The following is a 15,933-nucleotide window of genomic DNA, read 5'->3' on the forward strand; positions in this document are numbered from 1 at the left end:
AGGCGCGGCGGGAGCATGGCCGAGTCGCTGCGGGAGGAGCCGCCGGGCGGGCCGGAGTCGGAGGCCGAGCTGTCGCAGCGGCTGGCTCACACCAAGGCCCGCTCGTACGGCAGCACGGCGAGCGTGGCGGCGCCACTGGCCGAGCGCTATGTGGAGCACCGGCTCAGCGCCGGGGACACGCTGCAGGGCATCGCCCTCAAGTACGGCGTCACGGTAAGGGGCGGCCTGCCGGCCCGGGGAGCCAGGAGGGCCCGGGGGCTGCAGAGCCGGTAGCGGCGATGGGCTCCCGGCACGGCGGCGGGCGGTTGGTAGGCCCAGAAAGTAACAGAGGTGATGGGGAAGAGGCGCTGGAAATGGAAAACAGCCGAGAGATTGCAGGGTGGAGTTGTCCTGGAGAGTATTTCCTACCCATAGTGCGCAGGAGGTTCGCTTCTCACCGTGCATACGGTGCTGGTTTGAGTTTTGGTGTTTAAAATGCTGACATCTGAATCCTGTGACCTGCTTGGAGGGGTCAGTGCTCAGTTCTGGTGGGCAACGGCTGAAGTTCATGCTGTCCGAGACAGGGCACGGGCTTGAAACTGGTAAATGCTATTTGTCAGGACTGGCCGGTGGCCTCCAAGATGCACTTACTGCCACCAAGTAAACCTAGGCTTACATGACAGTTCACCACTACACTCACTTCAGTTTAAAAAAAACAACACAGTGTAATTAAACTTATCTTGAAAAGACTCATTATTTTGAGGTTGACACATAGGCTGTGACAAGAATTTCTTTCAGTAGCTTCAGGGCTAAAAATTCTTCCGCTGTTATCCACCTACCAGCCTAGAGGTGATTTACAACCGATTTGAAAGCGTTGCTGCTTTCCCGCTCTCTTCCTAGAGAGAAAAAAGTTTACTTCTGTGGAAATTGTTGAAAGGTGTATGCCAGCCCAGGACATGCAGAGACGAATAGTGTCTACCAGCAGGCCCTAACGCATTACCATTCCCTACAGAGCAGAGCTCACCTGCCCTATCTTCATTCCAGGTTATTTGGGGCCCAGTGAGCTGCCAACTGACATATCTATATGCAGCTTCAGTTGTCCCAACAGGCAAAATTGCCTGGGACCAAGTAGCTGATGAGTGTAGCTATCAGTATGGTACTGGTACCAATGTCATTTGCACATCAGCTGCAAAGAGCACCTTCCAGCTGGGCTCCATCCAGAAGAGGTACAACGCAGTCCCAAATTAATAGGTTCTGGCTGGGATGTGTTTCCTTTCCTTCTCTGGTTCTGAAAGACTTACTAAACCTCTCCAGCAACTTCAAAGCACTCAGCCTTTGTTGTGAAGAGGGTTGATTAAGCCACTTCTGACCAAATCTTTTTGGCAACAGGATTAACGGTGTTTTTGATTTACATTGATACACATTAAAACAAAGGTTTTCTCACTATGGGGGCAAAGCAAAGTGACCTGAGCTGCTCATTGGATTTGTTTGAATTTTTATTTTTGGCAGTGCTTTCCACAATGGATAAAGTCTCTGGCCTAAATGATTTAGCTATATTGTTCTTCAATCAGAAGCGTATTTACTCACTACAATAAGTGCGAAATACGCACAAATTACTTAAGTAGTAGTTTTCTAGAAAGAAAGGCATTTCTAAAGACATTACAACTCCCTTTCAGGTAAAGTGAAGTTAGGGATCAAATCTGAACAGTCTGAAAAAACAGGTTTAATTTATGAACTGTACACTTTTTTCACAGTATGAGCTTTCTAAGCTTTTGCTGTGTTAATGATGCATCTAAAGTATAAATGCTGGATTTTTTTAAACATCTCATGTTTTGTTTGATTTAATGTTGCTAGTACTCTGCTTAAGAAACCAGAGCTGCATCATTATAGACTTCATTGAGAAAGGTTAAACTGACATGAAATGTCCCTAAGAGCCATGCCAAGTTAGCTGAAATCAGCCATTGTGTTTCTGCTTTAATGAGTTTCAGCCCAGGGTAGGAATGTATGCAAACATGTTTGCTTTTAGCAAAATGAAGAATCTTGTGTGTTCACACAATGACAAGGGCTGACTCTCTCTAAAGAGTAATTGCATTTGCTTCCTGCCTCCTGTATACTTGGCTAGAAGTAAGACTTGCTGTAATGAGAACATCAGAGTTATCTTTGGCTGCCATTGCTTTCAGTATTACTGTTTTTAGAAGTGCCAGTGGTTTTCCTCACTGGGAGTTAATTTGCAGCAAGAGACATCCTGTCCAGTGCCTGCCTTGCCATGACGCGACATAGCAATTTAAGATGGGTGAAAATGTTAGGCGAGAGAGAGATCAGTGTGCTTTATTTGGCCTCATCCTCTGCCCATCACCCCTCTCCCCCAGACATTGTCTATTAATCTTGTTGTGGCTTATGTTCATTAGATCTTCCTTTGAATGCTGTTGGGTAAATTAACACTGGAAATGGTTGAATGTTTAGTATCATAGTCATGGTTCCGCTGGAGCACTGTTTTCCATCATACAAAGGTATCCCTTTTGAGGGGTGAAGGAAGAGTTTCATGGTTTCATTTGTTTCATGGTCAGTAGGAACAGTTTTGATGGATTAGTTCGGCACCAGTTATGCCTTAGTGCAGCTTCAGTTAAAGTATTAAGAGCAAAGGCTTTAGCACATGCTTTCACCATTATAGGTCTGTAGCTAACAGAAATTAGTTCAGTTTTCCTAGCACTAAGAAAACTAGGTTTAAATCCTGCTCTCCATACATCTATGAATGTATGGAGTCATACTGAGTTGTAGAAGGAGCAGTATATATTACACATGTTAAGTAACTTGCCCAAGGCTGAGGGATATTCTTTTTAGAACCAAGTATTTCCCATTTCATTGTTACACACTGCAGAGATGCAGTCTTCCAAAGGCCACAAAGTGGTATTTAAAAGGTATTTTAGGAAGAAGTAACCGGAGGTAGAGTTACAGTGAAGTGGGACAGCAGTACAGTGCATTATTTATCAGCTCTTGAAGTATTACCTTCCAGCTCACCTGTAGCAGAGATCTCAATTTTCAACTTTTGTATTGTATTTTTACAGAAAAGCTCCAGCTGGTTTATGCTTATTGCAGTCACCAGGAGACTAGAATGGTCATTTTTCTTTCTTTCACTTAAGACTTTTCCTAATGAAATAATGAGTTTAGGTTATAACTAAAGCTTCAAGTCACATAATGGGGAATACCAGTTTCTGTGCTTTTTTAAACCTTTCAGTTGAGAAATAGGAAGCTAGTATAACTGTTATTGTCTTGGAAGGGAAATGTTGATGACTAAGAACTTAAACAACAATCTTAGTATGAAGATAGTATAAACATTTACTGGGAACTTTTCCTTGCCTGTAAAACAATGGAATTTATAATCGTTTCTCGGGTTAAGGAAGGAACAAGTGGGACTTCATGCATTAGTACAGGGAGAAAGATGGAGTTGTCTTCTTGTTTGTCATAAGATCGTCTGTACTGATGAGTAGGTTGTAAGAAGTACTTCGGATAAAAGTTGCCTAAAAAGTATTTAAGAGTTATGTGGTGGCTGTTACCATGCATTATTACATACATGAGGTTGCTGTTGATCGTGCTGTACATTCAGCTTACTGGACAAATGCAGCCACTTTTCTGTGCAGCTTTATTACAAAGTGTTTAGGAGTCCCCCGTTCTTTTCACCATCTGACTTCTCACTGAAAGTCAGGACTTCATCTGAAATCTGAATTTGTTACATCAGCTAAGGGGGAAAATACTATGGATGAGACACATACTGCTTTTCCAAGACTTGTGATAGTCAGTGTTCATAACTAGTTTGTCCTGAATGCTCAACTTTATCGCCCCTTGTTTGTATTATGCATGCCTTCTACCAGAGTTCACCTACAGCTGCTAGCAATTCTGAGCCTTACTCTAATAAAAATTCAAATCAGCAGTGCTTTTGCAATACATTTTTATTCTGTGGCAAGTTGTTCATGTAAGTCTATCTAGAGATTGGAAGACTGTTCAAGAAAAGCATCTTTACATAGTGCAAGACTTTAGAAAGACCAGTATTTGGAGTTAAGTCTACATAGAAGGAAGAAATTAGGGTGTTGAGTTAGCAAGGCTAAGACACAGCGTACACTCTGGAATCATTTTGAGTGCAAAAAAAACCCCTTTCCTAAAGTCATTGCTGCTGCAGAGAAAGTATGGATTTATTGTAACTAGAGATTACTGTACTACTTCAGAAAGTTAGTACTTTATACTTTGCCAAAACCTAATAACTTACGTTTTTCCTATCTTTTTCAGATGGAACAAATAAAGAGGGCAAATAAACTGTTTACTAATGACTGTATATTTCTGAGGAAAACCCTGAATATTCCTGTTATATCAGAGAAACCATTACTGTTCAATGGACTTAATTCACTGGAGTCTCCTGAGAATGAAACTGTTGACAGCTCCCCTTCTTGTGATGAAGGACTAGTGACAGTTCAGGAAGAAAGTAGTTCTTCTCCCAGTCCTCAAGAGCCTGACAATCAGCCCACTGCACCAGAAGAACTGTCTGCCAAAGATTTCCTACAGAGGTTGGACTTGCAGATTAAGTTATCCAAACAAGCAGCCAGAAAACTAAAAGATGACAATGTCAGGTAAATGCCGCTTTTAGTATAAGTGTCTTAATATCATCCTGAAGGTTTTTTAGTCAAAGCTGAACCCTCTTTGTGAGGTATCTCAAACAGCATCTGTAGTTTTAATTTGTCAACAGTGAGTCTATGCCATTATCACGCACCAGATTCATTCAGAGCACACCATTAGCCGATGCCTTGATATGGCAGTTATAAAGGCTGCCTCACGATACATTGTAGGATAGCATTAATATTCCATAAGAGCTAGAAGGCATATATTCTCCAAGATGTCTTGCTATGTAAGTGGGCAACTATTTAAGCAAACACATAGTTTTCAGTGGAGTACTAAGCCAAGGCCTGTGGAAGCTGATTGCATACAGCGAGGCATGGTTGCATTTTTCATCTGTCCCTAGTTGCCTCGTAACTGTGTAAATATTCTTTGTTTAGTTTCAGTTAAGCTATCCTATCTCTTTTCCCTATGGAGTCCCTTGTGGATCTACCTATGTAGACTTCTGTCTTTTCTTCAGTATTTCTTCTACAGCCAGGAGCTTGCACACACTTTACTCATAGAAAAAGCAGTACCTTTTGACCTCTCTACCCCAGTGATTATCCCCTCACATGCCTAGGCATCCCATGGAGAGTACAGAAAGACCTAGAGCAAGAGTGGACTTCAGTAATGTTTGTTTTCTCATGTCCTTGGGACAAGCTTCCTCAGCTTGTTCACAAGCAATCTCTTGAGCTGGTTGTCCAGCCTGTTTATTCTCTGCAGAGATTGCCTCAGTGGGTGTTGCCGAGGTGGCCTTTCTCATGACAGTAAAAGCTATGACTGCAGGGGACTTACCACAGAGCTGGAGAGAGGTTATGCCTGCAGTTATGTACTTTGCTTTCTCAAATTTGTTTAATGCAAAACATCTTCCATCATCCTGGTTCACTTCACATATTCTGATTTGGGGCACAAGCAACATACTTCATGCTAAGAGGAAAGTAACCTTTCAGGACCAAATCTATCAGGCATGTAGTCCTATCATTTCTTTAAGAAGTTACAGGATTATTTCAGCAACTTAAAAACTTCATTCAATAGATAAAAAATTTGAGGGTTTAAGATGGGTGAAAATGTTAGGCGAGAGAGAGATCAGTGTGCTTTATTTGGCCTCATCCTCTGCCCATCACCCCTCTCCCCCAGACATTGTCTATTAATCTTGTTGTGGCTTATGTTCATTAGATCTTCCTTTGAATGCTGTTGGGTAAATTAACACTGGAAATGGTTGAATGTTTAGTATCATAGTCATGGTTCCGCTGGAGCACTGTTTTCCATCATACAAAGGTATCCCTTTTGAGGGGTGAAGGAAGAGTTTCATGGTTTCATTTGTTTCATGGTCAGTAGGAACAGTTTTGATGGATTAGTTCGGCACCAGTTATGCCTTAGTGCAGCTTCAGTTAAAGTATTAAGAGCAAAGGCTTTAGCACATGCTTTCACCATTATAGGTCTGTAGCTAACAGAAATTAGTTCAGTTTTCCTAGCACTAAGAAAACTAGGTTTAAATCCTGCTCTCCATACATCTATGAATGTATGGAGTCATACTGAGTTGTAGAAGGAGCAGTATATATTACACATGTTAAGTAACTTGCCCAAGGCTGAGGGATATTCTTTTTAGAACCAAGTATTTCCCATTTCATTGTTACACACTGCAGAGATGCAGTCTTCCAAAGGCATTTTAGGAAGAAGTAACCGGAGGTAGAGTTACAGTGAAGTGGGACAGCAGTACAGTGCATTATTTATCAGCTCTTGAAGTATTACCTTCCAGCTCACCTGTAGCAGAGATCTCAATTTTCAACTTTTGTATTGTATTTTTACAGAAAAGCTCCAGCTGGTTTATGCTTATTGCAGTCACCAGGAGACTAGAATGGTCATTTTTCTTTCTTTCACTTAAGACTTTTCCTAATGAAATAATGAGTTTAGGTTATAACTAAAGCTTCAAGTCACATAATGGGGAATACCAGTTTCTGTGCTTTTTTAAACCTTTCAGTTGAGAAATAGGAAGCTAGTATAACTGTTATTGTCTTGGAAGGGAAATGTTGATGACTAAGAACTTAAACAACAATCTTAGTATGAAGATAGTATAAACATTTACTGGGAACTTTTCCTTGCCTGTAAAACAATGGAATTTATAATCGTTTCTCGGGTTAAGGAAGGAACAAGTGGGACTTCATGCATTAGTACAGGGAGAAAGATGGAGTTGTCTTCTTGTTTGTCATAAGATCGTCTGTACTGATGAGTAGGTTGTAAGAAGTACTTCGGATAAAAGTTGCCTAAAAAGTATTTAAGAGTTATGTGGTGGCTGTTACCATGCATTATTACATACATGAGGTTGCTGTTGATCGTGCTGTACATTCAGTTTACTGGACAAATGCAGCCACTTTTCTGTGCAGCTTTATTACAAAGTGTTTAGGAGTCCCCCGTTCTTTTCACCATCTGACTTCTCACTGAAAGTCAGGACTTCATCTGAAATCTGAATTTGTTACATCAGCTAAGGGGGAAAATACTATGGATGAGACACATACTGCTTTTCCAAGACTTGTGATAGTCAGTGTTCATAACTAGTTTGTCCTGAATGCTCAACTTTATCGCCCCTTGTTTGTATTATGCATGCCTTCTACCAGAGTTCACCTACAGCTGCTAGCAATTCTGAGCCTTACTCTAATAAAAATTCAAATCAGCAGTGCTTTTGCAATACATTTTTATTCTGTGGCAAGTTGTTCATGTAAGTCTATCTAGAGATTGGAAGACTGTTCAAGAAAAGCATCTTTACATAGTGCAAGACTTTAGAAAGACCAGTATTTGGAGTTAAGTCTACATAGAAGGAAGAAATTAGGGTGTTGAGTTAGCAAGGCTAAGACACAGCGTACACTCTGGAATCATTTTGAGTGCAAAAAAAACCCCTTTCCTAAAGTCATTGCTGCTGCAGAGAAAGTATAGATTTATTGTAACTAGAGATTACTGTACTACTTCAGAAAGTTAGTACTTTATACTTTGCCAAAACCTAATAACTTACGTTTTTCCTATCTTTTTCAGATGGAACAAATAAAGAGGGCAAATAAACTGTTTACTAATGACTGTATATTTCTGAGGAAAACCCTGAATATTCCTGTTATATCAGAGAAACCATTACTGTTCAATGGACTTAATTCACTGGAGTCTCCTGAGAATGAAACTGTTGACAGCTCCCCTTCTTGTGATGAAGGACTAGTGACAGTTCAGGAAGAAAGTAGTTCTTCTCCCAGTCCTCAAGAGCCTGACAATCAGCCCACTGCACCAGAAGAACTGTCTGCCAAAGATTTCCTACAGAGGTTGGACTTGCAGATTAAGTTATCCAAACAAGCAGCCAGAAAACTAAAAGATGACAATGTCAGGTAAATGCCGCTTTTAGTATAAGTGTCTTAATATCATCCTGAAGGTTTTTTAGTCAAAGCTGAACCCTCTTTGTGAGGTATCTCAAACAGCATCTGTAGTTTTAATTTGTCAACAGTGAGTCTATGCCATTATCACGCACCAGATTCATTCAGAGCACACCATTAGCCGATGCCTTGATATGGCAGTTATAAAGGCTGCCTCACGATACATTGTAGGATAGCATTAATATTCCATAAGAGCTAGAAGGCATATATTCTCCAAGATGTCTTGCTATGTAAGTGGGCAACTATTTAAGCAAACACATAGTTTTCAGTGGAGTACTAAGCCAAGGCCTGTGGAAGCTGATTGCATACAGCGAGGCATGGTTGCATTTTTCATCTGTCCCTAGTTGCCTCGTAACTGTGTAAATATTCTTTGTTTAGTTTCAGTTAAGCTATCCTATCTCTTTTCCCTATGGAGTCCCTTGTGGATCTACCTATGTAGACTTCTGTCTTTTCTTCAGTATTTCTTCTACAGCCAGGAGCTTGCACACACTTTACTCATAGAAAAAGCAGTACCTTTTGACCTCTCTACCCCAGTGATTATCCCCTCACATGCCTAGGCATCCCATGGAGAGTACAGAAAGACCTAGAGCAAGAGTGGACTTCAGTAATGTTTGTTTTCTCATGTCCTTGGGACAAGCTTCCTCAGCTTGTTCACAAGCAATCTCTTGAGCTGGTTGTCCAGCCTGTTTATTCTCTGCAGAGATTGCCTCAGTGGGTGTTGCCGAGGTGGCCTTTCTCATGACAGTAAAAGCTATGACTGCAGGGGACTTACCACAGAGCTGGAGAGAGGTTATGCCTGCAGTTATGTACTTTGCTTTCTCAAATTTGTTTAATGCAAAACATCTTCCATCATCCTGGTTCACTTCACATATTCTGATTTGGGGCACAAGCAACATACTTCATGCTAAGAGGAAAGTAACCTTTCAGGACCAAATCTATCAGGCATGTAGTCCTATCATTTCTTTAAGAAGTTACAGGATTATTTCAGCAACTTAAAAACTTCATTCAATAGATAAAAAATTTGAGGGGAAGCAGTATATCACATTTAGCAATTGGACAAGCCTCATTTGGAGAAGTATCCCGCAAGACAGCTTAAGGTAATGAATTACCTATTGCATTCCACATACAACTCTCCATTCCCAGAAGGACACTGGTTTAGTTACAGTCTCAGGGAAGGCTGGAATGCTTTCACGTCTTGTTAACACACTTGGAAATTTTCTTTTGCACTGATTACATGAAAGAGGAAAAACAGCTGTTGGAACTCAGATCCTTCTGTATTCAAACTCTTCCTTTTTGCATTGTTATATCTGAAACAATGTAGAGCATCTATCAAAATGTGCCGCTGCTGACTCTCAGATCATTAGACATATGTATCTAACACAGGATAGGGTAGGTGTTGACCTAGCAGTTAAGCTGGGTCACGGAAACCACAGTCCCTGCCAGAGGAAGGCAATTATTTTAACATCCCCTCAACAAAATAACATACTAATTTACAGAAGGAAATTCACTTAGACCTTGCTCCACCATGAGCAGAGCCAATACACAAATAGTCACTGCTACTACTTATATCAATTTCCTATATTGCTTAAGTTACAACTTGGGAAATGAGGGCTTGTTACTGAATTTCCTCCCAGGGAATAATGGCTACAGGAGGATGAGTTACTTTCCCACCTCCTGTCAGATTTAGCAGATAATTTTGTTAATTATGCATAGAGCACAGATTTTTATTGGTCACGATGCTACAGGAAGCATGAAGTACAGAGCTGCAGGTTATCTGCTGAGCAGGATGTTATCCAACTGAAGAGAAAAGCTTCCAGTGTGTCTGATAAAGTCTTCATAATGTTACCTTCCACCCCACCACCTCTGGCTTTCAGTCTTGACTCACAAAAGCCATCCCTGCCTGATCTTCTACTGTGTTCACCCCTTTATAGTCTCACAGGAAGTGCCAAAGGACCAACGTGAACTTTTACAGAGAGTTTGCAGAATGTTTACTCCTGTGGAGAGCAGGAGTAGATGGGACCATCACCAAAAGCCCTGGAGATGCTTTTCAGCTCTGTACCATCAATGGTATTTCTGGGCCCATGCTGGAAGGTGGCAGCATTCCTTGCTCTGCTCCAGCAGCTCCCCAGGAGGTGCCTGTTCTCCCTTCCACCTCTGCCTTTCTTGTCCTTTGCTTGAAGCTGGAGACCTTGAAAATTGGGCAGCCATCATGATAGTCAATGAGTCTCATGAATACACAAGTTTTCAATTCTTAGAGTGAAAGCCATTTATGAAATTAAGAGTGCTGTTTCCAGCTACTCTGGCCTTCTGTAGTCAGATTGCCTCGTCAAGGCCTGTTCAGAATGTGACATGCACCAGCACGGCAGTGCCTGTTTGAGACTAAGAAAGGAGCACGTAGAGTTACGTCGGCTACCAAAAGGGACACTGGAACTAAGAAAACTGCAATCACAAGCAGACTATCAGTTCTGAAACTTGAAGAGCCATAACTTCTCACCATACCCATGAGCCTGATTTAACAGATGGAGAGAATCACGACATCTCTTAAACTGCTCTTTACTTTGGTCTCCCTTAAAGTTGCCAAGAATGCTTGCATATTCATGCACTGATTCTGATCAAGCTGTACAGGCAGTTTCATAGTCAGAAACTGCATTGTCCTACAAAGACAGGTGAAGGTGGATTACATTGTTTAATCAAAACTCTTGTAGTCACCACTTTAAGTGCTCTCAAAGAACTAAAGTATACTAATCTCTGAAGTCAGCTTCTTCCCAGCTAAAGCCCCTTGCTGTTAGGTAGAAAAATTGAGGAGCACATAGGTGCAGATTTAGACTAGATTCTAAACTCTAATAGCTATGCAGGTAGACGAGCATTAAAGATTATAGAATGGGACCTACTCAGTTTGAGTTGGCTTTCACTATTGGAGTTTATGTCAGCATATGGCTAGATCCACATGTAAGACTACTTTTACTAGAGAGTTTCATTGCGCAAGAAATCAGTGGTTAATGAATCCTCCAGTCAGCTGTATTTACCCAAGATTCAGCTCTAGGTGAGCAGCTTCAGCCAATAAGACCTGGTTTTGGTTTGAGCAATATTTTGTCATAGGCCAAAAGAAATGCAAAAGTATTAACATAATAGTTTGTAGCATATGTTGCTAACTCATGTATTTGTGTATTAGGGAAGAATACCCATTATTAGTTTTATCCACACATGAAAGAAAAGCAATTTGTAATAGTTTGAGAAAATACAGTAGTGCTTTGTCTTGCCTAAAATGCTGTTAGGCATGTTTCAGGATGCCAAAACTGAAATTATGTGTAGTGATGCTTTTTGTATCAGATAGTTGACCACCGGAGGTCTAATGCAAGGTCTTTAGAGAGTCCTTAATATTTTAGGGTGGTACTGCAGTAGGCTAGAACACTAGGGCCAGATACTGTGCTTCTGGGACAGGTCACATCTTTCTGCATTTGCCTTTTAGTGACTCATTTTGAAAACCTTCTAACTGAATAGAACCTTTCTAATCACTTGCTTGTATGAGCCAATGTAATTACTTGGTGTGCAGCACTAGAACAGAACCATATATTGTCATCTGATCAGTTGCCTTGACCTGAACCTAGGAAAGGGTAGGGCACTTGAAACTGATAACTGATTGAGTTCATTTGTTCAAGAATTGTTCACCATCATGGGCTATCAGCTAAGAAAGCAGATACCTCAATTAAGGAGGCTGCCTGTGGAGAATCCTGTGTTCAGACTTCCAAAAGCTATTAACTCACAAACTCAAGATTGCTGTCTTGTTGAACTGTGAATTCTAGAAGCATCCAAGCATTGGATTTGAGTTGACTTCACACTCAGGTGCACTTGGTCATTTTTATTGTGGCCTGATGCATACAGTAGCTTGCAGGAGATGGCTCTCAGGTTCTGTGGGCAAAGTGGCAGCAGTGAACAGGAAGAGACAGCTCTATGAAGCATTGTAATGCTGTGCTGTTCCTTTTCCTTTGCCTGAAGGAGAATGTTGCAGTGACTTACCACTTTGCTATTTTAAGCATCTTAAAAGTGAAGAAAATTGTTTGGTCGTTAAACATACACACACTGCCATGTTGTTGCTTGTCGGCCAGAGCTGCTACTATGTGATTTTATTTCATATAAAGCTTGGCTTGTTTTTAAGCCATCAGAACAGACTTGTACTTGCTATGTACAGCTCTAAAGATCTACATTAGTAATATTTCCTGGCCATTGCCTTGGTTTAGAGTAATGTGTTGTAGACCTCTTCCCATAGCCTAGTCCCGCAGCCTGGGACAGAAAGTCAGAAGCTGTTCTTGCCAGCCCTTACTGCCAAGTGCAGCATACCTAAGCCTTGCTCAAAAGTTTATTTTGCACATATTTATTATGCTTTCTTAGGTTCAAACATAATGACCTACTATGTGGTTCTTATGTCCCTGCTGCCTTCAGAAACCCCTCAAGACTGGTTGTGGCTCAAGTGCCAGTCTTCTGCCCTCTACTGGCTAATGCCAAGTAAAAGCCCCTAGTCCCAGAGTGTATTTCAGAGAGGAAGTAGAGACGCACAGCTTAGAGTAGCTCTTATGTTACTTTGTCTGAAGACCTGCTGATCGCTATTTCAGCTCTCCAGTTCTCCATATTCACCCCTACTATCCACCATAAGCAACTGCAGCTAATGTCAGTCCAGCGTTTGGCTGCGGCCACGTCATAATGGATGTTATTCCTATGTTAAGGCTTTCAAGAAAAAAGACTGAAAGGCCCATTCTGTCAGCCTCTGATTAGAAAGAAGGAATTTTGCTGGAACTCTGCCATATTTTATTCTCCTAAAAACGGAAACATAACAAAACTAAGAAGTAGAAGGTAATTTTCAGTGTACAGCTTAGAAAGTAAGCTTTTTCCCTGCTGGACAATCTAAGCTCTGAAAATACAGAAGTTTTCCTTCATCATCACAAACTATCAGAGACTGCTATTTGCAACTATGTTCTGAAAATATGTGACTAGAAACCCATTGTCTTGAGACAATTTATAGATCAAAAGTGCTAGTGCTTATTCAAGTAAACGTTAATTGTTTGCTTCCTTATTTTACTGCTATGCCAGGTATTATGAACAGCATATGCAAATTATTCCATGGCAGTTTTGCAACGCAGAATTGAGGATATAAGGAAAGATACTTACATATACAGAGATGATCTCTATCTTAAGAATCATGTTTGGTACTAGGTCTGTAGAATCACTAATGCAAATAGATGTAGTATTTGTGAGAAAGGCTAGAATCTGTTTTCAGCACTACTGTAACCACACATCCTTGCAATAACTACCAGTTTCATCCAAAACCCAGGATTTTTTGAGATTTCATTTTTTAAAAAAGATATTCAAGGCAAAAGCAATATCACGCCTTCATGAAGATAATTTTGCTGGACTAGCCAAGAACAGGGAAGGGCTGGGAAAACGAGTGCAAGTTATTCAGCTGCTTAGTTAGTTTGTAGAGTGTTTTCCTCTGATTCTGTTCTGGGGGGTATAATATGAAATATAACTTGTAGCTAAATAATCTTGTTTAGAATTAGTAGGGGAAAGTCTGCTTAATTGGTGTTTGGAATACTGTTGAAATACATAGTTTTTACCTTATACCATGATTAGACTATTTGAATAACTGTACCTTTATGTGGAGGTACACATTATTATTAAATTAAGTAAATTAAATTTAGTATTAAAAGTAACTGGAAATCCTTTGAAGCTGACAGTGTAGCAACTGTTAAGTCTATCTGTTCTCACCAAAACACTAAAATTGGCAGCAGCGTTAAGAATAGGCTCTCTGGAACATAATTTTGAAGCTACAGTAGTAGAAAAAACCGATCATTCGAGAACTTAACATGCTGGAATTAGTACTGGATGCTGCACTCAGTAAGTTTACATAACCACTTTTTTTAAAAAGGCAATATTGTCAAGTAAACAGTAGGCAGATTCCTGTTTCATGAGGATTTTTAATAGCAACGCTACTGTGGTTTATCCAGTCATTGCATTAGCAACAGCACTTGTGGGCAACTATTTTCTCCTAAGAAAATCCAAGTGCTCAGTCTCAGTATTGATTGCTGCACAGGAAGGATACATCAAGGAGCCCACTCAAAGAATGTCCTTGCAGCATCAAGACACAGATCCAGCTACAGTGATAATGGGCTGCTCCTGTTCTTGCCTTGTTTGGTCCATCTGCACCTCCTGCCATTCAAAAGGCTGAAACAAACCCACAACTAAACTTGCTTTTTTAAAAAAAGAAATTGAAAGCAACAGTACTGGAACTCCAGCATGCCCTCCACTTGTTTATCCTGTACAGTATTTCTTACTGATTTGGCACTGTTCATTAAACTCTAAATACATTCTGATGTTGTTGAACTTAACCAGCTGTACTTGTTTTCAGCATTCTGTTTGTGAAGCAACATTAAGATGATCTCCGGAGATGCGTAATGAACAGTAGCGTACTGAAGAAGTATTTCTGTTAACGATCCCAGTCTTAGCTATTTTCATCCATCCATTAGGAAAACTGGTTAATCTGCATCTGCATTTCACTTTTACTGTTGAGACATGGTATGTTCCTGATCTGATGATTATGATCATTTTCTTTTTAGAGAGGAGGAGAATGAGGAAGGTCCCTATGCAACTTCTTCGTATCACCAGTAGAAGACAGATGTGATGGCCTGAAAACTTTCCATGAAATCAGTTCTTAAAGAACTAAATGGTCAATAATTCAAAACCCAAGTCTTTCGGACTCATCGTCTTGATGTACTTAAAACAAGTCATGAATGGGTAATTGCACTGAAATTATGACCTCTTCTGCCTTCCATAGGTTGATGTCCTTATGCTATATCAACAAAGGCTTTAAGCCTTCCAAAACTAGCAATGGCCTTTATACCCCTTCTGTGCAAACTGTAGCATGGTAGCAACAATATATCCTTGAGGTCACCTTTATGCAGGATGTTGATCTTTAGTAAAGATTTTGTAAATACTTGTTAAAGTGAAATTTGTTTTAAGTATTTAAAAACATTAAATAAGTTTGCTTGTAAAGGACAAACTATGAAAATAACAGAAATGTACTTATTCTGCAGACACAGGCAGGTTTGCTGTGGAAGTTTTTTTGTCTGCTTCAGGGCTGCAGAACTTGCCTCTGAACTCTGTGTGTGTGTCTGTGTGTGGTTATGATGTATTCCTAGAAAGAGGAATTCTACTTGTTCTGATGAGTTCAAGTTTTCACGGTTAAACAACTGTTTGCAAATTGGATTTCTGCTAATAAAAGGGAAGAGTTAAGGCAAGAGATTTTTTCTTTGTGAGATATGACATTGGAATATCAGGTGTGTGTTCTTGTATGGTTATATTTTGTGTGGTTTTAATTTAATAAATACAAAAATATTGATGTGTCTGTTCATAATGAATTCAGCTTGGTTCTAGTCTGGTGTTTGTGAAGAATGGTTTGTCTAGTTACACAAGCTATTAGATGCTAATTTCAGCGCAAATAATGTCCTTTACCATATAGTTCACCCTCCTAAATGAGTTCTAATTGAGCAGTCAAGAAAAATGTGTTAACATGGATGAGAGCTGTGCTGGTTGCCTTCACTGTGCTGAGAAGAGATGCCAGTACTCAGGTCTGCAGGGGGACCCCACCTGAAGCTCAGGAAGGCAGAGTGCAGACTGCATTCACTCTTTGCCCTGAAGTTAATGGATGAGCAAATTCTTGTTAAGCATCCTACAATTTTTCCTCAAGTATTCAATAAGCTTCACAAAACTTGTCAGTAAAGAATTTCCGGATCCCCACTGTGACAGATGCTGTTCCCTATATATTGACTCATTTATATAGTTTATTGCTCCCTCAAAGCAAAAACTTTCTGCAATATGTTAAGATGGAAGCAATATAGAAAGTTACATTAAT

The 15,933-nt window shown here is 40.3% G+C and overlaps 2 protein-coding genes across 2 annotated transcripts; both read left to right on the forward strand.

The window, feature by feature from the left end:
• The first annotated feature begins 6 nt into the window (after window positions 1–6).
• On the forward strand, window positions 7–4,602 carry LOC106889378 (lysM and putative peptidoglycan-binding domain-containing protein 2-like). Its single transcript, XM_014944304.1, has 2 exons — window positions 7–213; window positions 4,261–4,602. The coding sequence occupies exons 1-2, from the start codon at window positions 16–18 to the stop codon at window positions 4,600–4,602; spliced, it is 540 nt and encodes a 179-aa protein (XP_014799790.1). The 5' UTR covers window positions 7–15.
• Window positions 4,603–7,626: 3,024 nt separating this feature from the next.
• On the forward strand, window positions 7,627–15,439 carry LOC106889462 (lysM and putative peptidoglycan-binding domain-containing protein 2-like). The gene is made up of 2 exons (XM_014944487.1): window positions 7,627–7,985; window positions 14,639–15,439. The coding sequence occupies exons 1-2, from the start codon at window positions 7,648–7,650 to the stop codon at window positions 14,688–14,690; spliced, it is 390 nt and encodes a 129-aa protein (XP_014799973.1). The 5' UTR covers window positions 7,627–7,647; the 3' UTR covers window positions 14,691–15,439.
• Window positions 15,440–15,933: the final 494 nt, after the last annotated feature.

Source organism: Calidris pugnax, unplaced genomic scaffold (genome assembly GCF_001431845.1).
Source record: "Calidris pugnax isolate Ruff unplaced genomic scaffold, ASM143184v1 scaffold70, whole genome shotgun sequence".
NCBI classification, from domain to species: Eukaryota; Metazoa; Chordata; class Aves; order Charadriiformes; family Scolopacidae; genus Calidris; species Calidris pugnax.